Source organism: Ammospiza caudacuta, chromosome 19, assembly GCF_027887145.1.
Source record: "Ammospiza caudacuta isolate bAmmCau1 chromosome 19, bAmmCau1.pri, whole genome shotgun sequence".
NCBI classification, from domain to species: Eukaryota; Metazoa; Chordata; class Aves; order Passeriformes; family Passerellidae; genus Ammospiza; species Ammospiza caudacuta.
Window position 1 is genome coordinate 9126125 of NC_080611.1, and position 27569 is coordinate 9153693.

A 27569-nucleotide genomic window follows, 5' to 3' on the forward strand; every position below is an offset into this window, starting at 1 on the left:
GGCCAAAGGGTTGTCTGTCCTGGTGGTGGTGTGACCATGGGCATGCTTGTGGAAGCAGATGTTGGGGTATGTTTATACCAGCTAATAAATCATGTGGTCACTTTAGTGCCCTTTTAAAGGGCCTGCAAACAGGACTTTGACATGGGAAGGACCATCTGGTCTTGCCAGTGAGCCTGAGACAAAGCAAGAGGTTCTCAGTTGCTTTTGGGTTGTGAAGGAACCAGAGCTGAGGTCCCACAAAACCTATGGACAGCTTGATTTGAGAGATCCACTGCTTCATGCAGGCACACTGAAAACAGCATTCCCAAGAAGCAAAAGCTTTCTCAGGAAGACTCTGGCATTCCAGAATTGACAAAATAGATAGTTTATTGTGAATAAAGCATGTGGGATTCAACTATTCCATTTAATGGAATGGAGCTCCTTGTCTTTTAAAGTGATTGACAGAACTGCTGCTCTCCATCAGAGAGGCTCTCTGCTGGCACTGAACACTGATGGCCTAAATGCACATTTATGTGATCCCCGGGTGTGCCATTCAGTGTCTCCAAGGCTGGGGTGGCTTTCCTGGGACAGCCGAAGCCACTGCCTTGTTAATGTTGAGGTGTCCTTTGCTAGTTTATCTGGAAAAACAGCAGCTGCAGCATGAAGGCGCTGGATATCCCCAATTTCCACATATGAGTTGTGCCGTAGTGCCCAGGGGCAGCAATTTGTTGTGGTTTGGATCACAGCAACAGCACCCTAACAGCACACAGTGCAGATGGGAACCCTCTGTGTCACTATTTGAACATTGGGAAGAATTTCCTGAGTCGGTGATTAAGCCTTGGGACGGGCTGCCCGGGTTGGAGCCACCCTCCCTGGGGGTGTAGGGAAGGACCGGGCTTGGCTCTCGGTGCCGCGGGGTGGGTGACACGGTGGTGTTGGCCATAGGTTGGACAGGATGATCTCGGAAGTCTTTTGCACCCTCACTGATTCTGTCATCCCGGGGTGCTCCGGGTGCCCCGGGCCGTCCCTCAGCGCTCGCTGCGGTCGCGGCCGGCCCGGGGGAGCCGCCGCCTCCCGCCCGCGCCCTCAGGGGCGGCCGCCGCCCCGCGCAGCCGCCGCGCAGCCGCCGCTCGCGGCAGGTCCCTCGCGAGCCGCCGTAGCGCGCCCGCCGTGTTCCGTGAGGGGAGCCCGGGCAGCCCAGGCCGCAGCGGCGCCGCCGCCGCCGCCCCGCCCGATGTGAGCGGCCCCGGGCCGGGGGCAGCGAGCGCGGCCATGAAGAAGGACGTGCGGATCCTGCTGGTGGGAGAACGTGAGTGCCGAGGCAGGAGGGCCGGGGAAGGATGGGGCCGCCGGCTGTCACATCGCCCCGGTGCTGCGAGGCTCAGCCCGGCCCGGGCGGGGGGCGCGGGGCAGCGGCGGCCCCGCGGGGCGGGCAGGAGTCGGGGCGGGCCCGCCGTGACCGCTCGGAGCGCGGCCTGGAGCCCTCGGCTCCTGCTCCGGGCACCAGCACGGCCGGCACCCGGTGGAATTGTGCAGCTTGGACGTCCCTGGAGATGACACCGGGGTGAAATTCGTGCCCGGTGTTTCGCCACGGCCGATTTAAACTTTTGGTTTTCTTTTTCTTTAATTTATTTTTTTTTTCTTTTTTGCCCGCGTGAAAATCACACTTGCACGTTTCCCGTTTACTGACTTTGGAGATCAGTGGCCTGATGTGTTCCCAGTGGTTCTAGGTCGGCTGTTGTGGGTTTGTGGCCAGGACAGGGCCAGAGAGTCCAGATCCCTTTTTTTGCTTTTAACTTTCTGTGTGACCTTGGATAACCAGCACACACGAAGGTGCATCCCAGAGGTGCTGTGGGTCTGGATTCTTTCATATGTTCTTAAAATTGTGTCCTGAAGTTCACGCTTAGGTACCCAGATAATTGACAAGGCTCCCAGAGGCTCAGCTTCTCATCGGTATAAATAGCAGAGAGGTTCTGTTAGTTTGCAAAGAGAGCTTAAGTTCCTCGAGGGGAAAGAACACAGAGTAATTACTAAGGGTTATTAGTAAGATTACCTAGTTATACTAAGAATGTGGTATTGCTAACAAGGCTTTCCTGAGGACTGAATGCCCCATATATATTTATAGTGCAGTTTATGCTGTTGTTTTATGGTGCAGGTTGGCTCTGTCTGTGCTGCATAGAAAGGTTCTCTGTGACTCTTCTGGAGAGGAATCTTGAGGGAGCTGTCATTGTGCAGAAAGAGCTAACTCATTAAGATTGTGTTTGGTTAGTTTTGCATGACTGTGTTTGGGAATTGGTGCCTTTGAATACACAGTTTAATTCCTCTTTAGAATACATGCCTGATTTACCTCATTGTCTTTGGCAAGGCTGTGTTTTGGGCTGGCTGTGTGCAGTGGTTCCAGCACAGGTGTAACAGGTACTTTGTTTTGGGAACAAGGTTCACAGTGTGTCCAAACGGGAATATTAAAGGTTTCTTAAGTACAGCAGTGTGTACTGCATGGCACACATCAGAGATTGGGAGCATTGCTATGTTACATTTCTGTTTGACTTTAGTGAGGAGGAGGGACAAATTTGTTTTACAAATTGGTAAAACTTGCAAGTTACAGTGCCAGTCCTGCTCTGTGTATGTCTCTCATGTATATTTATTAATCTGAAACCACAAGTTAGTCCAGACCATATAAACTTTTTAATGGTAACAGCAGAACAGGTTCAGAATCTGAAATATGCCAAGAACTCTTTATTGTAAGCCTGTTCCAGAACTCAGCCTTTCCCATTCCCAGTGGGGCACAGTTTAGGTTTAAGTTGGTTTAGTCCTCATATGCACCAGTAATTTTCAGCATATGTTCAGCATGTTATGCAGCATGATGTAAAAGACTTCTGTGTGAGGAAAAGGACAATTTAATTATCATAAAGTGCTGTGCTGCTTTCCTTCATCCCAGTCAGCTGATGCTGTTTAGGCTGTTATTTCTAAGACTCTGAACAGATTGGGAAAGGCAGAGGGTTGACCTAGATTTCAACAAAATAACCCAGATCTCTACACTAGAACCTATGGATTTTCATAAAACCCAAGGACACGAGAAAGTGTATCAAGAGTTTCTAAATATTGAACTTTTACTCATCAGCAATACATAATCTTCTCTTTTCAGTCATGAGAAGTAGGTTTCTATATCTGCAAAACCAGTTTTGCCACTATTTGAAGTTAGAACTGTCTTGGTCAGGTGCAAAGCACACCTCACTATTTTCACTAATTGGTAACTTTACTTACCTGTAAGGAAAGTACTCATCTTTTTTCCCTGTGGAAGTAGGAAAGCTTCTGAAGCTCTTTTGATTCTGTCAGGATGAAAATTCAGATGGAGTTGATGCAGGAGGATGCCTGGCAGTTTAAGTTTGGGTTTTATCTCCTTTGAGTATCTTTGATGGAAACACGACTGCACTGCTGTTGGGACCCCTGCAACCTGCTGCTCTGCAGGGAGCACCCCTGGGGAAAAGTTTTCAGCTGTTGTCTGTAAGGAAAACAGAAATCTTCCTCCTTAGCACAGCTTTTCTTTGCTTTTTGTAATTCTTTTACAACTACTGTTCATCATGGGAAGTTAAAGAGAAGGTTTTATTTCTGGATGTCAGAACATGTTACTGCACCAAAAATAGACCCAGATAAGATGAGTGTACTCTGACTGGATCATCAGTTCAGTAACACCAGTTCCTGCTCAGAATCAGCCAGTGGCACAATCACTCCTCTTCATCTTCCAGTTCAGAATTCTGTAGAGTTAATAGAGATGTGTAACTGCAGTGATTTCAGATGCACACCTGCTGTCCCCTGGTGCCATTTTCTGTTGGTTTCAGCAGGAGCAGTGACACAGGCTCTGAGTGCTGCCCTGCCTGGTGACACATCCCTGCTGCCACAGGGGCTGCTGCATCCAGCCTGAAACTGAGTTTTGCTTGACTTGAGAGGTGTTGGAAATAGACACTCCCAGGGGATATTTGAATATGAACATTTTGGGTTTCAAGAAATGTCTCAAAACTAAATAAAGCAGTAATAGTCCTACAAGGCTTCCAGAGGGCCAGAAAATTCACAGATGAGGGGGTTAGAGAGTGGAACCCTGAGAGAAGTTACCAACTCTTGGTTTTAAATGGTTGCATTAGAGCTTGTCAAAGCAAACAGCTAAGTTGTGATATCAGAAGTCTGAACTTTGCAGGTAAACAAAATTGTTTATTTGACTGAATGGTGTTGGGTACTGAAGCTGAGATGATCATCTTGGACTGAGAAAATTGTGACTTTAGAAGGGTTGGTGGTTTGGGGTATTTTTCACTTTTAGTGGGGGACAGCTCATTTGTATCAAAGGGTTAAAGCTCTTGCACTTTAAAGTAGTCAAATTACTGCAGACTTGGTTCCTGTCCTCTTGTCCAGCTCTTATCCTTGGGATTTTAGGACTAAAGTGCAATCATCATCTCAAGAATTCTATAAAAACAGTTCATTTCTGCATGTTTTTCTGTCTGCAATCTTTGTATTTCTGAAGTTGTATTAAAGCATTTCTAGTTTGTTTTGATTATTTGTTTGTTTAAGTGTTCTGTGTTAAGGTTAAATCTGGCAATTTTTCTGTGTAAGGCAGAGCAGAATTCACTTCTCTTCTGGAGGAAATACAAAAGTGGGAGATGGAGCCCAAGTTTTTGCAATAAAAGAATTATGAGAAAATTGCTGTTGTCCATATTTAATATAATTAAACAATAGCTTAAAAGATTTTAATGTGGATAATTGGAAAATGCTTTTTAAATCTTCCCATTTTAAGATAGGGTGTAACTGTTAAGTGTAACAAAACAAGTTATCTAATATCTGTTTTTAATGCTTTTGCAGCCAGAGTTGGGAAGACATCACTAATTATGTCCCTTGTCAGTGAGGAATTCCCAGAAGAGGTAGAGCACTTTTATTTGTTTTCTAAGTTTTATTTCTATCTTGTCATATACTAAGCTAATAGACTCTGCTCTAAAGTAAAGTTTAAAAACAAAATAAAGTTTAAAATGGCAAAGATGACTTCAGGAAGAGCGATGTAGGTTGGTTTGAATCTATCTCTGCATGAAGATGTGAAATTGAAGTTTTATCTAAGTTCCTTCCTTACTTTTCACATTGTTAATTAAACAAATTGTTTTATATGTGATGAATGGAAGGTGTTTTAAGGAGCTGGAATTGGTCCAAAGTGTCAGCACATTTCAATATGAGGGACACAGAAATGGGAAGGTGCTGAAAGAGGCAGGACCATCAGTTATTTTTGGGGGAGTGTTGCATTTAAAGAGCAATTAGAATGCAAAATGATAGAGAATGAGGAATTAAAAGTCACACTGTATAACTTAGCCATTTTTTGTGACTAAGCAAGACATTGCCTTTACTTCTGTCTTTGAAGAATGTTTTATTGACTCTTGAAGTAAAAACTGCAGAAAAAGCTACTTCTACATATTATTCCTTTGAAAAGCAGCACATAGTTTTCTTTGTACCATAAAAAGAACCACAGCTACTGCAAATAGTTAGGCTTTTTACATATAAACATGAATGTTTATTTCTTCTGATCACAGGTCTTAAAATAGACATCATGTGCTGCTCTTTGAATCTACTCTGCTCAGAGTTTAATGCAAATCAGTAGCTTACCACAGTTCAGGAGTCAAGATTGGAGTGTAAACATAACTGAATTTTGTTAACATAATTGAGTTTAGTTCCTAACCTTGCAGTTAAAAAGGAGATCCAGTTCCTTTGGCAAGTTGTTTGTTATTGTACTTAGCGAGCTGTAGTCCTCTGTTCACTTCTCACTTCTTCCTGCAGTATAACCGAGAATATTTAATTAAATTTGTGTGTAGAGAGAAAACATAATTTATGTGTAACATGAGATCTTCCTGAAATTACAGAAAAAACTTTTGTAAAAATTCTTCATCCTATAAAAGCTGCTGAAAGAGACCTGCCCAGTTCCTCAGGCCAGTCAGGCAGATCAGAGCAACATTATGGGGTCTAACAGGCACTTCAGGCCTGGAAATGGTGTTTAATGCAGGCTGTTATCAGTAATCACGCTTGAGGAAGAGCTGAGCAGAGCCTGAACTTTACAAAGAGACATTCTGTGGTGATTGACTTTTCTTTTTCCCTTGTTTTACTCAAAGTAAAGTATCATGGGAGCTCAGTGTCAACAGGTGAAAGGCAATAAATAGATGTGCAGGAGGTTTTCATTAAAATTAGGTTTAAGTTGGTTGTTCCCAAATATGGATTAGGGTTCTTTGGAAAAAAGGGCTATCAGAGTTTACAGATTTTTCAGAATTAACTTTTTCTAGCATAATGTTTTGCTTTGCAGCATTTTCTAGATTTAATGTTTAGCACTGTCAGAAGCAAGGAGGTTGCCAGGTTACAATTGTGTAAAAATTGAGATTTGTATTTTGTCTGTCATGCTTGTTTAGGTATTGGATAGAGTGGGCCTGAGTTTTATAGAAGTATTCATTGAATGTATCCTCAACAGGATTGCTTTTCTGCAAAGCATGCAGGAAGTTCTGTGTGCAGTAACTAGACAGGTAAAAATGAGAAGGTAGCAGTGAATTTTCAGTACTTTTAAAAAAAGAAAACCAAACAAATAAAACCCAAAATACTCGAATACCTGAACAACTAATAGTAGTTGCACTGTTTAAAGCTGACTAAATGGCAGCTGTATTATAGTGTATGGCTTTTTTCACCATCTGGATTATCTTGAAAGGTTCTTTCTTGGTGTTCCTTTCAACCCCAGGTTCCACCCCGAGCGGAAGAAATCACCATTCCAGCTGATGTGACTCCTGAAAGAGTGCCAACCCACATCGTGGATTACTCAGGTAGGGGCTGCTCAGTGCCCTCAATGATGTGGTGTGGAATTGTTTGTCTGCCTCAACAGCCCCTGGCACAGGCAGACAGCTTTGACAAAGCTGCCTCATGAGCATTCTGAAATACCCAAGTTCAGTTTCAGAAGTTTTTATTTTGTTTGCAAAAATTTTAGTATTAATGAATAATTTCTTCTATCAAATGCAGAAGCAGAGCAGAGTGATGAGCAGCTTTATCATGAAATATCACAGGTAAGTGTATTTTAGTGTTTGCTAGAAACTGGTTTAGAAAAAAGTCTTTTCCTTCAAAGTTCTCTGCATTAGATGGGCTTCAGTTTGAATTGAAGGAAAAAACCTTTCTTGCTTGGCATTTTCTATTTTGTTTTGTGACTTGTGCTATAGGAGAGATACCTCTATTTAAGAAATCTTACAGAGAGTAGGTACTGGTACTGTGTTGGTGAATTGAGCTTAAGCTTTGTCCTTCCAAGTTAAAGGACAGACCCTAAATATCCTTTAATAAGCAAGCCAGTTTTGTATAAATAATTCTGTCCTGAAAAGATCCATTTTGCTTCTTTCTGTCACGTGGTACTGATGCATTTATGAATAGCACAGGCTTCTTGGTGACTTTGTCATCCCTTCTGATTCCTATTTTCAGTTCTTTCTGAGCACCTTTGCACATTTTCTGCACAGTCTGTCATGGTGTTGTGTTCCATTTCTGGCATTTAGTTTGGTGCTTCAGTGGAGGCTGCACATTGTGACTCTTCAGTTTGGATTTCCTGGTGGCACAGGTCTCTGCAGGCACAAGCTGTGACTGTCACACTGCAAGACAGGCTTTTTGGCACTTCTCACCATATAAGTTCTTTGTTTTAATCTTGTTGGTCAGCTCCAAGTAGCTTAAACAAGCCAGGAGCAGAGTTCTATAGTGAGTTTACTCTGATGTTGTTTTGTATGGTCTTTAATTGTCTGTGTTGCTCAGGGGTTCTGAGCAGAGGAATTCCATGCCTTTCCTTTCTCTTCATTTCAGGCAAATGTGATTTGTATAGTCTATGCTGTTAACAACAAGAATTCTATTGATAAGGTACAGTAACACATTTTATCCCATTATTGAGATGTAACTTGTGCACTGTTAATTGATGTCAAGCTGGAATCTGGATTAGACATTTGAAATGCCTGAGATGGAGTTTGAGATCAGTTGTTAAGAGAATGAACAGATGTGGGTTTGCTTCTGCTCCATTTCCACATGCGAGTTTTTAGTCATTTCACTTGTCTGAGAATGTTGCTCATTAATCAGCTCCAATTTTTGTTTCCTTCTTTGTGGGTCAGTGTGTGCCTTTTAGGGAAAGAAGCAATTGTAGTGAAACTTGTGCACAGTTCAGTCACACTTAATTTGAATTTGTGTTTTTCATGTCTGTTTTTAATCCCACTTTAGGTAACGAGTCGATGGATCCCTCTCATCAATGAAAGGACAGACAAAGACAGCAGGTGCTTAAGTAAAGATGAGAAGTGTGAATTGGGCTGCACATCCATGGGTGTCAGTGAACACTGTTGAGGCTGTTAATTGTTTAAGACAATCAAATACTAAACTTAAAGTTTGTATAAGAAGTCCAGGAAGCAGGAGATCTGAAGTATGTAGGTCTGTTACATGTGCCAGCAATGTTACTTATTTTGAATTTCATGGGCAGCTTTTACCAGGTGTGTTTATATTTGCTATGGTATAACTGGCTTTGGCTCTAGGGTGTGTATAGCTTTTCTGCTGATGCTGGTTTGGGTAATAACAATGGGATTACTTACCATTGTATGTAAATGTGTGGGTTTTGTGGAATCTACAAGAAGTACATTTCTGTCTAAGTGTATATCAAAACACTTTTTTTAAACTGCTGCCATTTAGTTTTGCCCATTGCCTCCAGTAGCATTTAATTACATCATGAAAATAATACAGTGCTTTCTGGTGGGACATAAAATGCTGAATTAAGATACATATTTTTATCCATCTGTCTATAAAGCTCTTAATATTCTTTGTTTTTAGGCTTCCTCTTATATTAGTTGGAAACAAATCTGATTTAGTGGAGTACAGCAGTATGGAAACGATCCTTCCCATTATGAATCAATATACAGAGATAGAAACGTGTGTAGAGGTATGCAAGACTTTCTGAAGTTAAAGTAACAGGGAATACATTCTTGCCAAGCACTTATGGCAACTTTATAGTAGAAAAAGGGATTCTGGTTTTTTTTCCAAACTAAATATTTCAAGCATGAGTAATTATAATAGTGAGTTTTTATGTTATCTTTCTTTAGGGAAGGTTACACAATTGTATAATCAAATGTTACTGTCAAATTTTAATATTTAGAGCCTCCTCCCTCCTTACATGCTTCCCTTTAACAAGGGTTTTCTATTTAATGTTAAGCCAGACAGATGTCAGCAAAGTATTCAGAATTGATTTAATGTGTGGATATGTTGTGAGTTTTTTGTTTTGTTTTGGTTTGGTTTTTTTCCAAAGCAGATACCACTTTTTGATTTCTGTTCTTGGTATGACAGCAGATTGTAGTGAAACCTCATTTGTTAATTAATTGAACAGGTACAAGGGCTGGATGTCTTTTTTCCAAACCAGCCCTGTACCAACAGGAGGGGATTAAGTCTTTAAAAAATTGATGCTTACTTAAATTTCAGAAGAAATCGCCAAATAGTCAAGAAACTAGCTCATCAATGTGAGGATTTCTCTTTCAGTGTTCAGCCAAAAACTTGAAGAATATATCTGAGCTATTTTATTATGCACAGAAAGCTGTTCTGCATCCTACAGGTCCTCTTTATTGCCCAGAGGAGAAAGAGGTATTTATCCATAGATTCTCAGAGCAAATAATTTGGGGGGAGTGAATCACTTTCCTGTTTGTTCCTTTTCAGTGGATTTTGCATCTCTGAGTGTGTTCTGCTACCAGCACCCCACCCCTGAATGTCAGGCATTGCATCCCAGACCCAGTGGGGCTGTTTTGTGATGTATGAACCTGGCCTGTCTTTCCTCTCCCTTCAAAGCAGTGAGGACAGTTTTTTGTTGCCTGTGTGAACTGCTGGGTAAAACGAGAAGCTTTGCTCATGGCTTTGAGCCAAATGTAATGTGACCCAAATTGTGTCTTCAATTCAGTTCTCCTTTAGATGTACATTTCACAGGAACTCCATTTATTTCAGGGAAAGCACTCTAGACTTGGCCTGGTCTAAGAGAATTTTTTTTTCCTGAGAATCTTGGGAAACTTTGGCAGAAGGGATGAGAAACAAGTGATGAGTCTGGTTTTTAGGGGTCAGGTGGTTAGCTGAGTGTATTATGAAGGAGTATTTTATTTTTTTAAGTTTTCTGGGCAAATAGGAATAGAATCTCTAATTGTATCCATTTAGTATTGGGAAGTAGGAAAGTTGCTTCTGCTTTAAATACTTTGTTAAGCAGAGAATCAGAGAATAACCCTGTTTTGATTTCTTCCATCAGAATCATCTATATGAGTTAGTAATGTTCTGATAAAATTGTTGTGCTGAAATCTTTTTGGTTTTCCAAAACCAATGTCTATGCAATCTGTGTGACCTCTGTGAAGAGAAGAGCCCATCATCGTGGTAGTTGTTGGGAGAGCATTGCCAGTGTCTGTTTTCCTTCACTTGGAAGGTATCCTAGCAGTTCTTATGTCCTAGAGATAGTCCATATGCTCCATGCTTTGCCTGGTAGATGAATGAGCCCTGTGAAGGTTTTCAGTATTTGATGTTTGAAGTGAGCTGGCTGTAGTTCTAGACCTATTTAGTTTTGCAAAGCACTGGGAATTTAAGGTGATTTTTTTTTTCCCATCAAAAATGTTTTGGGGGAAAAAAAAACTTAAGTTAGTTGCTTCTCGAAGTTTTCTCTAGCAATAAGACTGAATTTAGAGAACTGAATTTTATTTTTTTAAATAACAGTAGTGCCACCTTCAGCTTGTGAAGAGCTTGAGATTTTTCTAATCATTGAATAGAAAAACATTTAATGTGGAATAATTGTTTTAAATTTATGAATATAAATTTGCTAAATCAATTTTTTATTTCCTCTTGCTCTTTACTTTTGTGTACATGAGAATGAATGTCTCTGTTCTGAAACTGTAAATGAAGACTAGTGTGTGTTTCCATGTGATTGAGCTGCCTGGTGTCGTTCAGTGTAATCTTTTTCTATTCAAGCCTAGAAAGATACTGAACTTCCTTTTATTCCTTAGATGAAACCTGCCTGTATTAAAGCACTGACTCGCATTTTTAGAATTTCTGATCAGGATAATGATGGTACTCTCAATGATGCAGAGCTCAACTTCTTTCAGGTACCTCTCTTGCTATTCTTTCCACCATGCTTAAAAGTGCTATATAATAGTATATATATGCTGTATAATTCTAGAAAACAAATTATTGGTTTTGAATAAATAAAGAAGTGTGAAACTGTAAGGGAATCAGGCCTAAATACTTGGTCTCAAGTGCAGCATAGAAGAATGGATTTGTACAAACAGAAATGAAATTATTTTTATTTCTAACCATTGTTCAAGTTTGAATTCAAGACCAAAATTTAAAAAATCTATTAATGTACTTAAAAATCAAATGCAGTTTTTATGCCTTTATTTCCACTAAGAGATTGTGTTGTTGTCCTTAACCAGCTTATCAGAGTTTTTAAGGCTGTGTTTCATACAGGACATGCTGTTTGTCCAGCTCAGTAGCCAGTGGTACTAACATGCTGCTTTTGGGTTTTGTGTTAGAGAATTTGTTTTAATACACCACTGGCGCCTCAAGCTTTGGAAGACGTGAAGAATGTAGTCAGGAAAAACCTGAGTGATGGAGTTGCAGATAATGGATTGACATTAAAAGGTGAGTCTTATTTAACTCTTAAAAAATGTGTCTTTATACAGTTGACAATCACTCTTACATGAAAAAGGTGGTCTTTAGGAATATGATCTCTGTCTTGATTTTTAGACTGTGAGACTGAGCTTGCTAAACAGTGATATCTTGGTGTTCTTTAAGCCTTGGGAAATGCCAAACAAAAATCCTACCCAGTTATTTTGATGCAAGAAAACTCAAAGCAGTCTTCCATTAAACTGCCCTCCAGGCTCCTCCAGGCTAAAGCTTCCTGGTTTAAACTATTGAAAATATTGGGTTTATTTTCATACAGCTCTAAAATGCTGGTACTGGAAAAAGCAAACAACAACAGAAAACCAAGGGATTGTTTGAAGGAAACAGTTCCTTGGAGAACACTTTTACAAATACCATGATTTCTGAATGTTTAGTCTGGGTAGATGATGCTGTACTATCACCCAGGAGGTTTAAAATCTTAATGTGTATTTTGAGCTTTTTTTGTTTCCATATCTGATACTGATTCTATTGAAAACACTTGTAGCAGGTAGAGCACTTCAGAGCCTTAAGATTTCACCATTTTTGATTTTTAGGTTTTCTTTTTCTGCACACACTTTTCATTCAGCGAGGAAGGCACGAGACAACCTGGACTGTTCTGCGTCGCTTTGGCTACGACGACGACTTAGAGCTCACACCAGAGTACCTGTTCCCTCCGTAGGTACCACTGCAGCCCCCTGAGCCTGAGGTCAGGCTCTGCTGCCCCTGCTCTGCCAGGAGGAGAGGGTTATTCCACTGGGTTTATTTACACATTGGTACACCAAGCACCTCCCTTACTTAATGGCCACCCAGCCAAAATCTTCATGTGGCTGAACGCAAAGGAAGAACTCCCTTGTGCCAAATCATGTTCTCTTCTCTTTCTTCATAAGAAAGGTGGCAGAAGAGATTCTTAGTGTAAAACTGGAACATAAATTTGAGCAGTTGATTATTGTGTGTGATTAATTGTATTATTATTATTATTAAATTCTAAAAGACTTGTCAGTATTTTCATAGCATTTGAGACCTATTGAAAATCCCCAAATTAAAAAGAGATTGACCAATTCTGTGGCTTCTATTAAAAAATGTAATTGCGTCATTTTTTAGTTAAAAAGCCCCAAACCTCAAAGTACAAAAGCAAAGCAAACCAACAAAAATGTGATTACTGTAGAGCTATATATCACAAAAGGCACTCACTCATCATTTTAGAATTCCTAATAAAAAGTATGTGCTTTGATCTATGTGAAGATAAATTATTAAAGTTAAGTGCCAAGTCAGATACTAAATGTTATAATTCATAAAGTATATATTTTGAGTTTTAATATTCTGTATTTCATAAACAATTAATGCTTCTTGTATCTGTGTTTGTTTTCAATGAACAGCTTAAAAATTCCCCCTGACTGCACAACAGAACTAAATCATCATGCATACTTGTTTCTTCAAAGTATTTTTGATAAACATGATTTGGTAAGCATTTAATTTGCGTGTGTGTGTTTATGTTTACAAGCCTTGGTTTGTCAGGAGTTTTGCTAACAAAAATGTGTTTTTATCATTATGTCATTTTATTCAGCTTAACCTATAGAGTCAGTACTAACCTGCAGCTTATGATTGTCTACAAGGAGAGTTGGCAGTTATAGCTGTACTACCAAATTGTTTTTAACTAGCTCATACATTTAATCTTATTAAAAACAAGGAAAGAACAATGATTAAAAAGAAATAAGCATGATTTCTTGAATCTTGCAAATGTACAGCAAGAAAATGCCAGTTTAGAATAGACATTAATTAAATTATGTCTGATACCATATTTTGTTTCAGGATAGAGATTGTGCTTTATCTCCTGATGAATTGAAAGACTTGTTCAAAGTCTTCCCTTACATGCCATGGGGACCTGATGTGAACAACACAGTTTGTACAAATGAAAGAGGATGGATCACATACCAAGGGTTTCTCTCGCAGTGGACGTAAGTGTGATACAGGACATTTTAGTAGTTGAGAACTCTGGGTATGATAATGTGTTTGTAGATTCCTCTTAAAGACTATTGGAAAGAGTAGAAGTTTTATAGTAGAAAATTGATCCAAGCAGTCAAGTTTTTGTATCCATCCAGTGGCTTGATCTTCAGACTCTTGTGATAACCTGTTCAGGATTTGGCCAGTATTTACTGCTGACAATGAAGAAGTTTCTCTTCAAAATGTGGAAATCCCTATGATCCCTTCTGAAATGTTACTGCTGTTGTTCTGCCCCTTAGAGATGGTTTGAAAAATGGTCCTCAATAATGAGGGGTTTTTTTCCCCAGTTTAAAATACAGAAAATGAGAAAAATGTTATTTGGGGAGATAAGAAGATAGAGTGTGGGTTGATAGGCCTCTGCAAGTACTGCCTTTGTAGAGTTCTGGTGACCAGTAAGACTGATAGAGTTACCACCATTTACTCATCGATTCAGTGACTTTTGTCCTTCAGTACTGCACAGTGCCAGGAATGTTTCTATCATGTCAGTCTGGAGTTAGGAGATAAGGATTGTTTCAGTGCTATAAATAACTTGTACCCCAAATGGTGACAATTGAAAATTGTTTTTGTCCCCTCTGCCAGACTAACCACATACCTGGATGTGCAGCGTTGCCTGGAGTACCTGGGTTATTTGGGGTACTCCATACTTGCAGAACAAGAGTCTCAAGCATCAGCAATCACAGGTAATAAAAATTTGATACAACACAGAAATTTAAATTTAGAAATATAATAGAGAGCAAATTGTTTGATGGTTCATCTATTTTCATTTACTCTCTTTTACTTTCTGCTCAAGTGAAACCTTTGATTTAATGTTTTTGAAAGGTTGATTTGTGTGCATTTTCATGTTTTCACATGTGTTTACATCTTGTGAAAAATATTTATGTTTTTCCAAAAGTGACAAGAGATAAAAAGATAGACCTCCAGAAAAAACAGACTCAGCGAAATGTCTTCCGATGCAACGTTGTTGGAATGAAAGGCTGTGGGAAAAGTGGAGTTCTTCAGGCTCTTCTTGGAAGAAATCTAATAGTAAGAAACATATAGTATTCATCTATATATGCTCTTGAGTTAAGATTAGACAGCAAAAGTGATTATCTTAGAGCTTTAATGGTTATTACTCAGTTTGCAGAGTTCTTTGAGGATATACAGAATTAGTAAGGAAGAGTTTGGGTTTTTTTGGTTTTGTTCTCTTCTGGTAGTGGCTATTGCATGCAATAATGATTTGTACATCATAGATTATAGCTATGCATTTCCTTGAAGAAAACCCAAAGATAATTATAATTTTAATTTATTAATAAATGGAGCAAATGAGCTGTTCAAATCTAACTTAAAGGGAAAAGTTGCTGTGGTCTAACATGAAATTCTGCCTTTTCAGAGACAGAGGCAAATACGTGCAGAACACAAATCTTACTATGCCATTAATACAGTCTATGTATATGGACAGGAAAAGTACTTGCTGGTAAGGCTGCCTCTTTCTTGTTTGCCTTAGACTGGTTAATGTTAAAATTCTGTAAATTATTCAGAGCCTTCTACAACAAACTAGTTTTAATTCTCTCTTCTTAATGTGGATTCCTCCCAATTATTTTCTGTCCCAAATAAGTTCTGGGTTTTTTTGTTGATAATTTAGCCGAACCTGGTCAGACCCCTGTTACTTTTGAAACCTTGACCTGAGTTGTACAAAACCTAGTCCATTTATGGTTACACTGCAGCATATCAAATTATAACATGTGATAAATGATCAAAAGTCAGTCTACCTATTCAGTAAGAAGTGTCTGTCACACAGAGTGATTAGAATGGCTAAAATTAGTATTCAGTGGGAGAAATCACTTCTTTAAGGCTTGTTCCATTCTAGTTCTTCTTTATGATAATATGATCTCTGTTTTCTGAGATCTAATCCTGCTCTGTGGTTTTCCTCTATAGGATGCATGCCCATTTCTGTAGCTGTCTAAGCCTTTGTTTTAAAGTAAATATCACTTTTTATGTTGAGGTGGTGATTGCCTGCAGATGTGATGTTAACAGCTCACATATGCTGGCTGCATGGTAAATTCCTACTGTTCTTTTTCATTGATTCTGCCTATTGTCAGTCCATTAGTTTGAAGGATACAAAAAAATAAGCTATAAAAATTATGAGACAAGTTACAAAATTCCTTGAACTGCATAATAACAAGCTTTCCTCCCTGTGCAACCATCTTTTTTCCAGCTACACGATGTCAGTGACTCAGACTTTTTAACTGATGCTGAGACCATATGCGATGCTGTCTGCCTGGTATATGATGTCAGTAATCCTAAATCCTTTGAGTACTGTGCCAGGATTTTTAAGGTTTGTAGAGTTTATATTTACAAACCTCTACATTTATATTTCTTCTCATTGACTAAATATTCAGTATCCGTTACCTGATCTATACACTGGTTCTAGTGCTTAAAAGACATTTTATTTCTAAGTGCTGGTTATTTATCAGGATGCCTTAGCAGTGGTGCACTTCTGTTACTCATACAAAGCAAACATCTGCTTTTCTATGTAAACTACTCTGCTTCTAGAAATGCCTGACTTCAGTGGCATGAATGTATCTTAATGCTGCTGCAACCAGTGTAATACAGCCTGTTCCAGGTTGAATTTTTCATATACTGTTTCTTTCACTTCTTTTTCTTTAAATTTGCAGCAGCACTTCATGGACAGCAGAATACCATGTTTAGTGGTAGCTGCCAAGTCCGACTTGCATGAAGTTAGACAGGAATATAGTATTTCTCCTGCTGAATTCTGCAGAAAACACAAAATGCCTCCACCCCAAGCCTTTACTTGTAATACTGCTGATGTGCCGAGTAAGGATATCTTTGTAAAACTGACAACTATGGCCATGTATCCGTAAGTACTGGAGCTGTTCTGTTTTCCATGTGCATGGTCACACAGCAGCACTCACTGCATGCCATCGTTAGCCACAGGATGGAACTGCCTCACCGAGCTTTAGCAACAGAGAGACATGAATGGCCTCAGTGGGGTCTTTAAACTGTTTCAGATTGAGGAGCTAGGCATAGATCCAACACAGAAATCGGTCTCAGGTATTGTTGCTAAGTTGAAGAATGCCCTAGTTCATCCAGCTCATGATGCAAATTCCAGCCAACAGGCTTCTGTTTGGTCCATATTGGTGATATAAAAAGTACATAAGTTTTTACATCTTGGTATTTTTGAGAGTGAGTTGTACTGTAATCGTTGCTGGTAGCTCGACAGCTGATTGCAATGGACCCTTAGTGCACAGCAGTTCCCTCAGTGCACTGCTTAAAATACTTTTTGTTTTCAGGGTGTTTATTACTATGTGCTACTGGTCATTCATCTAATAAATATTATGATTTTAATAGAATTTTTGTATAAACATCTTTGGACTTCAGGTACAAGATACTTAACCTCAGATTCTTCTTCACTATGCATCTCACTGTTGCTAAACTCACTTTGCATCTCTTTTTTTTGGTGGGTGAAGCTTTTAATATAGTGATGAACTACATAAATATTACAGCAGATGGAGTCTAGTATGACAGCTGACATTTGCTTTAAAATAAATAGAACTAATGTCACTTTCACCCAAAATAATAGGGTATTTTTAATTATTTGAAACTGAATTTACTGAATTACATCTGTAAAGCTGTAGTTTTGGGTTTGGGTTTGGGTTTTTTTTTTATTTTACTCTTGTGTTAATTTTGTAGCACTGGAATACTGGGAAACCACTAAAGTGTAGCACTGACCAAATGTCTGTCATATCAATATTCCTGCTTCTCCCTTAGTTTTCAAGCATGTGTGTTTGGTAGGGTGGGAAACATAGAGGCAACGCTCACCCTGTAAAGAGTGCATTCAAAGTGGTAGAAAATGTGGCTTCCTTTCCTTTGAAAAAGGGGTGTTACCTATTGCTGTGCAGACATACTCAGAAGCCTTTAAATGCTTCTCTTTTATGGGAACTTGTATAAATTCATCAGACATTTTCATTCATGTTTGTGCTTTGCTGTTAAGATCTGTATATGGTGGTGATGCCAAAATGTCCAAGACGTAGAACCTCTAACCTTTAAATTCTGCACAGCTGTAGTTGTACCCTTTCTTCCCCAGTGTATTTTTTTCCCCTCCTCTCCTTACTCATTCAAATGTACCTTTTATTCCTAAATCTCTCTTGGTTGTGGCACAGTCCTAATGTGCACCTGATTTGATGAGCAAGATTTCAACTCCTGTCCTTCTGTGTGTTTTCGCAGCCATGCCCGGTTACGCTGTATGTGCGCCTGCAACAGGTGCACATTTTGCATCTGTCAGAACTTCCTCAACTCAGACTTGCTGCAATCTGTAAAGAACAAACTCTTCACTGCAGTTCTTAACAGGTCTTTAACTTTATTTACTAGGTACCAGGTGTGCTTTTAAAATAAAGGGTGTCTTTGGAATACCAATTGGTAACCTTATATACTGCAGGTTTTTCAGTCCATATCCACTAAATAGGCCAATACTTTAATAATTGTCATAGAATTATCAAACTTGGTTTAACTTGGAGGTTCTTTTGAGCTTAGTTTAGACATTTTTGTGAAACATTACCGATTTGGTTGTTGATTCAGGCTCTTTGTGATTGCAGGAATTAGGACTGTGTTTTTAGGGAGCTGCTAATAGTCCTTAAGTAGTGTCTGCAAAGCTGTGTAATGTTTCTCACTTGAGACATTACAGGTTTGTTTAGTACTGATTAGAGGTAGTGCCTTTTAGATCCCAGTTACACAGGTATTTTCATAAAGGCACAGCTTGACTTACAGCAGCATCGTGTAATATATGACATGTTTATAATTGCCAATTTGATATTTGGGAGTTCATAGAATTTCTGTGTGTGTGTGTGTTATGCTTGGTTTACACAAAGAGTGGGCATTTTGTCTTAAAAAATAATCCAGATGTTTAAACATCCAATTCCTCTCTGAATGAAATGCAACATGTAAGTGGTAAATGCTTAAACATTTGCATTTCCAGATACTTTTGGAAAAACAATTGGTAAAGAGAGATAACTGGTTTTCAGCATTGAAAACAGTGCTAGAGCTTGTTCTGCAGGCAGTTTTGGACACACAGGATTCACTAACACCTCAGCACTTATCACACCCCAGCAAATGGGAGTTCAAACCAAGCAACTGTTGCAGTGCAATGGTTCCATCCTCCATGGCCTTCTTGGAGGCTTAGATGGGAAATGTGTTTATTTGGAGGCCATGGTTGAGGTTTCCTGACATGCTGCTGGTCCATGGATGTTACTGCTTGTTACAGGTTTCAGATGTAGCTGTTCCATGTAAGAGTGTCTGCCTCCTTTTAATGCAAGTGACACACATGTAGGAGGTCTGTGGATACACCCACCTACAGGAGTGAGCATATTCCTTGTCAAATACCACTTTAATCCAAGATACAAGTGTTAACCACAGAGTGAGAATTCAAGGGTGAAAAACTCATTAGCTTAGGAAAAGACTGAATGAGGGAGGCTCTTCATGCTGCATCTGTTCTACAGCAGTCATCCCATAGACAGAAATACCTTGAAACAGCAATCTCTGCATATTGTCACTCTAAAACTTCATTGAGCAGTCACTACTAGAAAATCCCAGCTCTTCATTATTGAGGCTGAAATCTCCTCTAACACATCTTCATTTTTTGGAATTGGTATAGGTTGCTCCATTTGCTGTTGTGATTGTTTCTCTTTTGCATGGGTTTTTTTGAGTCCTGCATTAGACATTGAACTTCAGTCCTCTGAAGTGCTGTCAGGGTCTCAGGGTACTGAAATATTTTATTGAGGTTTGGGATGCTGTCATTCCACACCTTATCACTAGGCAGACTATAACAAACAGGAATCCACTACTGCCTGAAAAGTCTGTAATATTCAAGGTGAGGAGAATTCCTCACTGACCCTTCCCTCCTGAAAGAATTATTTGCTAGAATCCCTTTGTCTCTCAGTCATTAGGGATTGTTCCAGGTTTCCAGCACGCTCACTTCATCTCACCAAGTCCCTAACCAAGCACCTTACTGAGGTTATTTACCATTCAGCACATGAACTGCTGCATAACAGCACATGTGGTAGAACTGGGATACCTCTAAACAAGAGGAAATAGCTCCCAGTTGTAGGCACAGGAGGGAGAGATGGATTTCTTGTCTTATAAAAATCATACATCCAATGATGTGTGATTAGAGAAAGCATTTGGATCAAGAAGGACTTTCTGATTCAGATAGTTTCTATAAATTTTCTTACTCTGCCTTCACAAGTGCTTACCATTAAGTCAGCTAGTTGAACAAAAGTTAGATAGCTGATGGGGGAAGGAGGTTTCTAGTGAGTACTTTATTCTCCTGATCCCCTTCTATTCCCTTAGGCTGTGGGAGCTTTTCAGGTAAACTGAAATGTTTCACACGGGACCCCTTCCTGTGCCCTTTGTTGCTAAGTAACCCCTAAACACTGTTACCAAGGCACAACAAAAACTCACATTTGAATATTCCCCCTGTAGTAATTAAAGGAAGAACATTGCCTCTGTGCAGCTGAGAAACCTGCTCATGCTCCCCTCAGTTTCTCTGGACAAATTTCAGGAGTTCCCTGAAGCTTGCAGGCTGTCAGAAAGGCAGGTTCAGCCTGGAGGTTGCTGTGTTGGTTTGAACTGCCCAGGGTCACAATTTGTTGGTTCTTTGAGGAAGGAGGCACAGCATTCCAAGCACTGGACATGCATGTATGAGACTTGCTAATATCCTGTGGTATCTCTGTAGTTTTAATATGTTCTTTCCTTTAGGTGTTCACTTGAATTTGGCTGGCTGGCACCTAATCTCTTTTTACTACGTTGTTTTACCAAAAGCACTCATTCTAACCCTTTAATGATGAGCTTGGATTTTTGGCTTTATTTTTCCCCTTGGTTTCAAATCATCCATGTTGCTTTTTGCTTGTACAGTAGTGGCATTTTTCTGTCAACTAAGTTCATTTCAAAATAAGATGATCCAAATGCATGAGAATTGTGTTCATCAAGGAGACTTCTCAGAGGATGTTTTTCTTTAAAAGTTTTTAAAACACTGTGGAATTGAAATTAAATTCTACTTCCACATGAAACTTGGTTGTTTCAGGAATTATTAGTAAGGTTTTGGTTTCTGTGACAACCTTCCTTCTGTGCAATTAAAGCTAAGACAATAAATTATTATTGTGTTTTCCTGTAATAATGGTGAAGTTTTAAGAGTATAGCCCAGAATTTACCTTTCCCTATGTGCAGTGTACACAGGTTTCTTTTCAAAACTTGCATGTTGCCTTTAAATCTAATTGCAGAAATCTGTCTCTACACTTAGGTGTCCCCCAAATTAGGACATTGCTAAATGACATCCCCAAAATGACATTAGGACATTAGAAATTGCTAAGTTATTTTCCTCCTTCTCTAAGCTGTTTGATGCCCCAGAGTGCATAGAAATTTCCAAAGCTGTGTCCTTTGATTTCTTTCTAAACAAAGTGTAATGAATTGGCATTCCACATCCATTTTTAGGTTTTGTGGATAGTAAGATGCATTTGGAGCTTTTCACATTTTAGATTACTAATGCATGGGGGAAAATTCTAACTGCTGGACTTAGTTTGCAACCTAGGAAAATATGTGCCTGAAGGGAAGCTGCAGCAGCTCGTGCAGGTTATGTGATGCTTTTGGAATTCAGTTGCTTATATTAATGCTAAGAGCCTTTGTCAGAGCAGGCTGCTGCATGGTCTTGCTTTGGGTTCTGCTGTGAGTAGCCATGTGAGCAGCCTGTTGGCCCCAGCACTGTGCTTTTAAAATGCTTTGGAAGTTACTATAGGAATGTTTTGGAAGTCCTGTATTTAAGGATAAACCTTCCCAGACCTGGAAATTATTCTGCTGCTGACCTTGGGAGAAGTGTCAGCATCAGTGTGTAACTCAGCAGTTTTCTGTGTGTACCCATGGCAGGCATGCTCAGTTAACTTCTTAGCAAGTGCATGTGACAAACTTCTTGTGTGTTGTTAAAGTCTCTTGGAAAAAATCCCATCCAGATTTCAAAGATCTTCATCAACAAGTGGCAAGGTACTTGACTCACTGTTAAGAGTAAGTTGAATAAAAACATGTCTTTTTCTTTCCAAAATGTGCATTAAACTCCAAATTTTGTGCCAAAGGCAAAATTTCTAGACTTCCATATATTTGTGGAACTAATTGTATGATTAAGTACACAGAGCAGCCTGGTTGGAAAGTTTGAAACATCATTCTTGTTAATAAGCAAGAGTTTCAAATGCAGCTTCATTTATGGAGTCCTCACTACTACTCTGTGTGTGTGTAAGTGCACATCTATTTAGATGTTTTACCCTTGGAGAGAATATTTTTTCTAATTCAGGGTTACTCTCTTACTAACAAGGCAGTAGTAATTTCCACCACTGGTGAAAATTAGTTTCGTAAGCACAACTAGACTGAAGTTAAGTTTGAAAGTTATTATTTGATGAGGTTGAGTTTCTCAGTGTCTATTGAAAAAGGGTTTTGTGCATTGTAGCCACCTTCATGTCAAAGAACCTGCGCTAGAAACAAATATTGATTCTTTTTTAATATCTCAGATTTTTTTTGTTCCTTTAATGGCAGCTAAACAATATTAGAGATTAAAGTTGTAAAAATGGATTTTATGACAGCATAAGGAACATTGAAAGAAGAAAAATTGGATGTTTATGAAGTTGTAAAGCAGTTAGACATCCATAATGTTCTGACTTTCAGTAAGCATTTTGAACTTTGGATTTTCAGGCTGAGACATTCAGAGTAGATTTCCTTGAGGCTGTGAGATGAGTCCCTGTCTCGAATTAGTTCCTTATTTAAATGAAAGAATCTGCTATTGTTAGGCTTAGAAAAGGGATCAAAGCCAATTTAGTTTCCCTTTAGACATTACAAGAGGATTTTACCATGGCTGAGAACATATTAATTGTTTTTAGAAGGATGAAGCATGCTCAGCAAGTTTCTTGCATACTATTAAATATGGACATGTGCAAAACAAGGCAAATTATAGATAGGAATCAGAAAATCTAGATGTGAGAGATAGTGCTTTATGAGGCACTGCAAAAGCATTAATTTGCAATTTAAACATTGATTTACATATTTAAAGGGATGGGGTTTTAAATAGTACAAATAGTTGGGCATTTGAATTAACCAAATTAAACTGGAGACTTGTTAGTTACACAAATACTCATCCAGCAGTGGGACAGGCGCTGTGTACTACCAAACAGAGCTTGTCATGTAATCTAGTAAATCATGTTACCTACAAGTGATTCATGTTACAGACACAGATTAGTTTTTTAATTTACATATCTGAAGAAAAGGATTTCACATCCTTTTACTAAGAAATTACCTCAAACTACCACTGGAGTGATAAAATACAGTCTTTGAGTTCTCAACAGTAGTGGGATCTCATTTTTATGGCTGATGTGCATATGGTGCAGAGGTATTGCAGTGTCCTGTGGGACACATGGAAGTTGAGGCTGTGGAGATGGAGTGGGAAGAGAAATCCAGTTTCATAAACAGGTTTCTTTGTCCTTAAAGCAATGGCATTTAGCTACATGAAATCATACATTTCACTTTGCTCATTAAAAGCACAAACTTGATTTGTTTCTGGTTTTCCCCAAGACTTAAGTTTTTAACAACCGCACAAGAATCAGGGGCTAGGTGGCTATAAATCAGGAATTCTCTGGGCTTTTTGATTTGAGAGGGTTGCTGTGTTGAGCCATGCAATGAATGCACTGTGCATGTGTGTGAAAAGGTTAAGAGCCTACCTAGCTGAGGTGGGGGCCATGCTGGTAGCAGACGAGGAGAGCAGGATTATGCAGCAGGTGCACGCCGTCCACTCTGTAGAAGATTCCATCTTCATGGAGTCATCTCTTGGTCCACGTTTGCTTGAAGCCAGGTAACAACAGCCAAACCCAGGTGACCTTGCCATTGCCTTTTCCCTGTCTTCCCCCCAGCAAGCCACCTGACATCCAGTTTGCAGAGACTTTGTCAAAACTAGCTGTAGAAAAACTAATGCTTGCAGGAGTTCTTGGATTTGGTCTGTTCTATAACCCAGCAAGACATTCTTAAATAAGATCAGGATTTTTTTAGACTAAAGAGCAACTGTGTGTGCATCAAAGAGCCTGTTCTTCAGCATGTGGTATGGCAGAACTCTGATTAACTATCTGGCTGTTATGGCTCCTGTAGAAGTCTACTAAAGCATATCCAAAACTGGTTTTGTGTGTTTTGATAGCAAGTAGCAATTCCTGCTCTGTTAAACAGCTTGTGAGCTACAGCTCTGCAGTTCTCCCTCTATGAACTCCTGTGTGTGCTTAGGATCTCTGTGCTCCTCTCCTTAACCCTCCTGCAGCTTCACTGAGTAACCCATGGCGATTAACACAGGCTAAAACATGTAGGCTAGTGAAGTTCTGTTCTAAGTTCTATCTCTAAAGCAAACAAACAAAAAAATCAACTTTACCATTGTTTGGGAACTTCCTGTGCTTTGAATTATGGCATTTATGATAACTTGTTTTAAATGGTAGCTCCTGCTTTCTGGTAAGCTGTCATACTTCAGACTGCTGTTAAGGGTGGTCAGCCTTCCTTAACTGAGCATGTTCACAGACTTCTTGCAATATTTGGGAGAGTTGGGTCATTGCCTGTCTCCACTGTCATGTGAGATGTGGATTTGTCTGTCATACAGTCACTCCATACTGTCTTTTTCTGTTGGTGCCATTGTCACTGCCTGTTTCACTCGCACTCTCTCTTAGCTTTCAGCTTGGTGTTGGATGACTGCTTCTGTTCTTGTGACTACTGGGAAGAAAGGGATTTTTAAAATGGTTTGATTCTAGCTTTTGGAAAAATATTACTTGCTACTTGTCAGTAAACTTTTTTTGGGGGTAGAATAAGTAGGTATTCAACAGGACTGGGAAGTTTTTAATGGAAAAGCAGAAATATTAAACTCAACATATAGAAAAGAAAGAAAAAAGGATTTTGCTGGACAGAGTTGTTCTCACTATGAGTTACTAATTATTTGTAGCTATTTTTGTTTTCCTTTCCTGAATGCTTGCTGGTACTCTCAAAGGAGACACCTTGCTCTCTCCATATCCATGAGAAATTATCTGCTCCTGCATTTCTCCTCAGCTGTGTGAGCACTCTGACTTCAGGGAGATCAGATGTGCTCAGGGCTGCAGATCAAATCCTGAGCTTTAAGAAAAGCAAAATGAGTGTAAAGTGCTCGTAATGCTGAACTGTGAGCTGTTTGCCTGTGACAAGTGTAGTGATGAGTTTCCAAAAGCAGAGTAGTTTAGCACAAGCTGTCTGGAGTTCCTGGCATGGAATTAACCTGGCTCTGTATGTGTGTTAAATTTCAGGCATGTGACACAAGCGGACCTCAAGAGCTCAACGTTCTGGCTCCGAGCAAGTTTTGGTGCTACTGTGTTTGCAGTTTTGGGTTTTGCCATGTACAAAGCACTACTAAAGCAGCGATGATCTGAGAAGAAGCACATCTGGCCCTACCAAATAAATAAATAAAAAACCACTTTTATGTACATTCTGAATGCTTTAAATTCTGCTAGAAATATTTATATATGCAGAGTTACTTTATTAATATTTGTAATTCATGCTTAAGATTATTTTAAATTATAGCTCCAACTACAGTATTGCATAATGTGTGGAAAAAAAGAATTGCATCTTAACAGCCAGCTAAAATGGCTTAACTTGTAAGGCCAAAAGGGAATTTGTTGTAAATAACATGTACATATTAAAGCAAATAAGACATTGCTTCCCAAAAACCTATTCAAAATACTGTTCTTAGATGTTCACCATGGTGACATTCTAGTGTATAGGTGAAATTCATTTTCAGTAGAGTAGACTCAACTCAAGGATCATACTTCCTCAAGGATTGCTTATTTATTTCACATTCATCTGAAGTGACTTCATCTTTTTGGACTGTAAGCTATAGCAGGCAGAATTTGTGATTTTTGTTCATATTTTTAACTGATGAACAAATTTGCCCCTCTAATCATGTCTTTCAGGAAAGAGTCACCTTTGCTGTCCTGGCCTATGATTTTGTATTTTACATGACCAGTGACATATTTAGAGTCTGGTCTCTTTTAAGAGGAAAAAAGTAAAACTTTGAAAACTGCCAGACCAACTTCATACACTGTGTGTAACCCGTGTTTTTCATTTTTCACTATGTTGTGTTTTATAACCCTCATGAATCAGACGAGCAAATTTTGTATGTTCTAAATGGTTATAATTTGGAAGTGTTACAGTTTAATTTCTCACATCTGTCAGTCATACTCATTAAAAGCTGTGTATAAGAGAAAACTGCAATAGTACACAGTGCCTATTCTACTGTAGTATATTAGTTGCATGGATCACAGTGCATTCTGTAATGGGCTAGAATTACCTATAGACACAGCTTTTTTAATGATCAAGTAAACCAAACATTAAATTCCTCATGACAAACCTATTTTTCCATTGCTGGCCTTTTCAAGTATTTCAATAAAATAACTGTGTACTGTGTCTGTGTTTGTCTTTTTCTTCTTTTTCATTACCTTCCTGTGCCCTGAAAGGTGGAGTTTACCAAAACTTGTTCCTTTACGTAAATAGATGCTGCTGGTGCCTGCACTTGTTGGAGGTCACATATCTTGGCAGTGCAGTTTCTCTCATGCCTCCATTAGAGGTTTATTTCTGATTTATATCAGAAGACCAAAGTGCCTTCTATGATACTTAAAAGCTGAAATGCAAATAGTCAACTATAAACTTCGAATTTACTGTCATGGACAGTAGGGAGAAAAGACCAGGTAGTTCCGTGGGGTGGTGTAGGAAGCTGTGGGCAGTGAATTAGTTAATATTTTCGTGTTGATTAAAGAGGCTCCAGCAGTGCGGCGTTCCCGGAGGGCTGTGGGGAGTCCCGGGATGCTCCCGAGGGAATCCCCAGAGGGACCCCAGCCCGCCCGGGACCGGCCGCCAGGGGGCGTTGCCGCCGAGCTCACGGGGCCGCGCTGAGCTGGGTCCGGCGGGAGCGGGAAACGGCCCCGGCAGCCCGGCCCGGCGGGAGCGGCGGTCCCCGTGAGGAACGAGCGGCCCCGGCCTCATCAGCCCGGCCCGGCGGGAGCGGCGGTCCCCGTCAGGAACGAGCGGCCCCGGCAGCCCGGCCCGGCGGGAGCGGCGGTCCCCGTGAGGAACGAGCGGCCCCGGCCTCATCAGCCCGGCCCGGCCGGGGCGGGTTCTGCCGTCCCCCTGAGGGAAGCGCCCCTGCCCTGAGGCGCTGCCTGGCCACCCTCACGGCCCGAGGCGGGCAACGCAGGTGAGGGACGGAGCGGATCCCTGCCTGCTTATATAAAACAGGCTTTCCCCAGTGGTTTGGGGACCGGAATTTTCTTAGGGAACAGCGTACAAGTCTTGCTATCCAGCTCTGCTGTGGCTTCACCCAGGCGGGTCGTTGGTGCTCCCTGAGGGAGCCCTGGTGCCGCCAGCCAAGCCGTCATGAATCCTGTGAGGGTTAGAGTAGTCACCGTGAGGGGAAATTCTTCCTCTCATGAGTTACCGTGAGGGGAAATTCTTCTGTTCTATATAATGAAGAATGTCCAAAAGTTAGCTACTGCAATTAAGTGCTGGGAAGAAGGAGCAGAACCCCAGCCCACTTACTCTCAACAGCAATTTGTTTTCTTTCTTCTGGCACCACCAGTTTTCTAATAACTTCTTTCATTGTGTTTTCCACAACCAGACTCAATTTCTTCCTGCTCAGTCTGATGCATGAATTGCCTGACCATGGTGTAAAGTCACTGATAGGACAAAGACCTTGATTCATCTTCCTCGGAGACACACCCTTCATGCCTCAGCTTTGACCTCCTGTCTGAAAGCTTGTCAGTTCAGGATTAATAGTAAGCAAGACTTGATTTTATGTTGGAAATTAACCTTAAATTACTAATTGGTCTCAATTT

At 40.0% G+C, this 27569-nt stretch overlaps 1 protein-coding gene across 3 annotated transcripts; it reads left to right on the top strand.

Moving 5' to 3' along the window:
- Positions 1 to 1138: 1138 nt before the first annotated feature.
- Positions 1139 to 26145, top strand: RHOT1 (ras homolog family member T1). Of its 3 annotated transcripts, XM_058817056.1 has the most exons (21): positions 1139 to 1288; positions 4828 to 4886; positions 6725 to 6806; positions 7000 to 7043; positions 7816 to 7869; positions 8221 to 8273; positions 8818 to 8926; positions 9517 to 9618; positions 11007 to 11105; positions 11532 to 11640; positions 12216 to 12336; positions 13038 to 13122; positions 13471 to 13616; positions 14242 to 14342; positions 14555 to 14685; positions 15032 to 15115; positions 15857 to 15976; positions 16317 to 16519; positions 17887 to 18009; positions 23393 to 23536; positions 24990 to 26145. In XM_058817056.1, exons 1-21 carry the CDS (start codon positions 1252 to 1254, stop codon positions 25105 to 25107), a joined length of 2124 nt encoding a protein of 707 aa, XP_058673039.1. In that variant the 5' UTR covers positions 1139 to 1251; the 3' UTR covers positions 25108 to 26145. The 3 variants fall into 3 exon arrangements, with proteins under 3 accessions (XP_058673039.1, XP_058673040.1, XP_058673041.1); XM_058817057.1 differs by lacking the exon at positions 23393 to 23536; XM_058817058.1 differs by lacking the exons at positions 17887 to 18009; positions 23393 to 23536.
- The last annotated feature ends 1424 nt before the right edge of the window (positions 26146 to 27569 follow it).

Excerpts from the sequence above, each read along its gene's own strand:
- RHOT1 (XM_058817056.1), top strand. The coding sequence starts at position 1,252 with ATGAAGAAGGACGTGCGGATCCTGCTGGTGGGAGAAC. Across the intron at positions 7,870-8,220 it reads ACAAGAATTCTATTGATAAG|GTAACGAGTCGATGGATCCC; the intron begins GTACAGTAACAC and ends ATCCCACTTTAG. Across the intron at positions 18,010-23,392 it reads TTCACTGCAGTTCTTAACAG|GTTAAGAGCCTACCTAGCTG; the intron begins GTCTTTAACTTT and ends GTGTGTGAAAAG.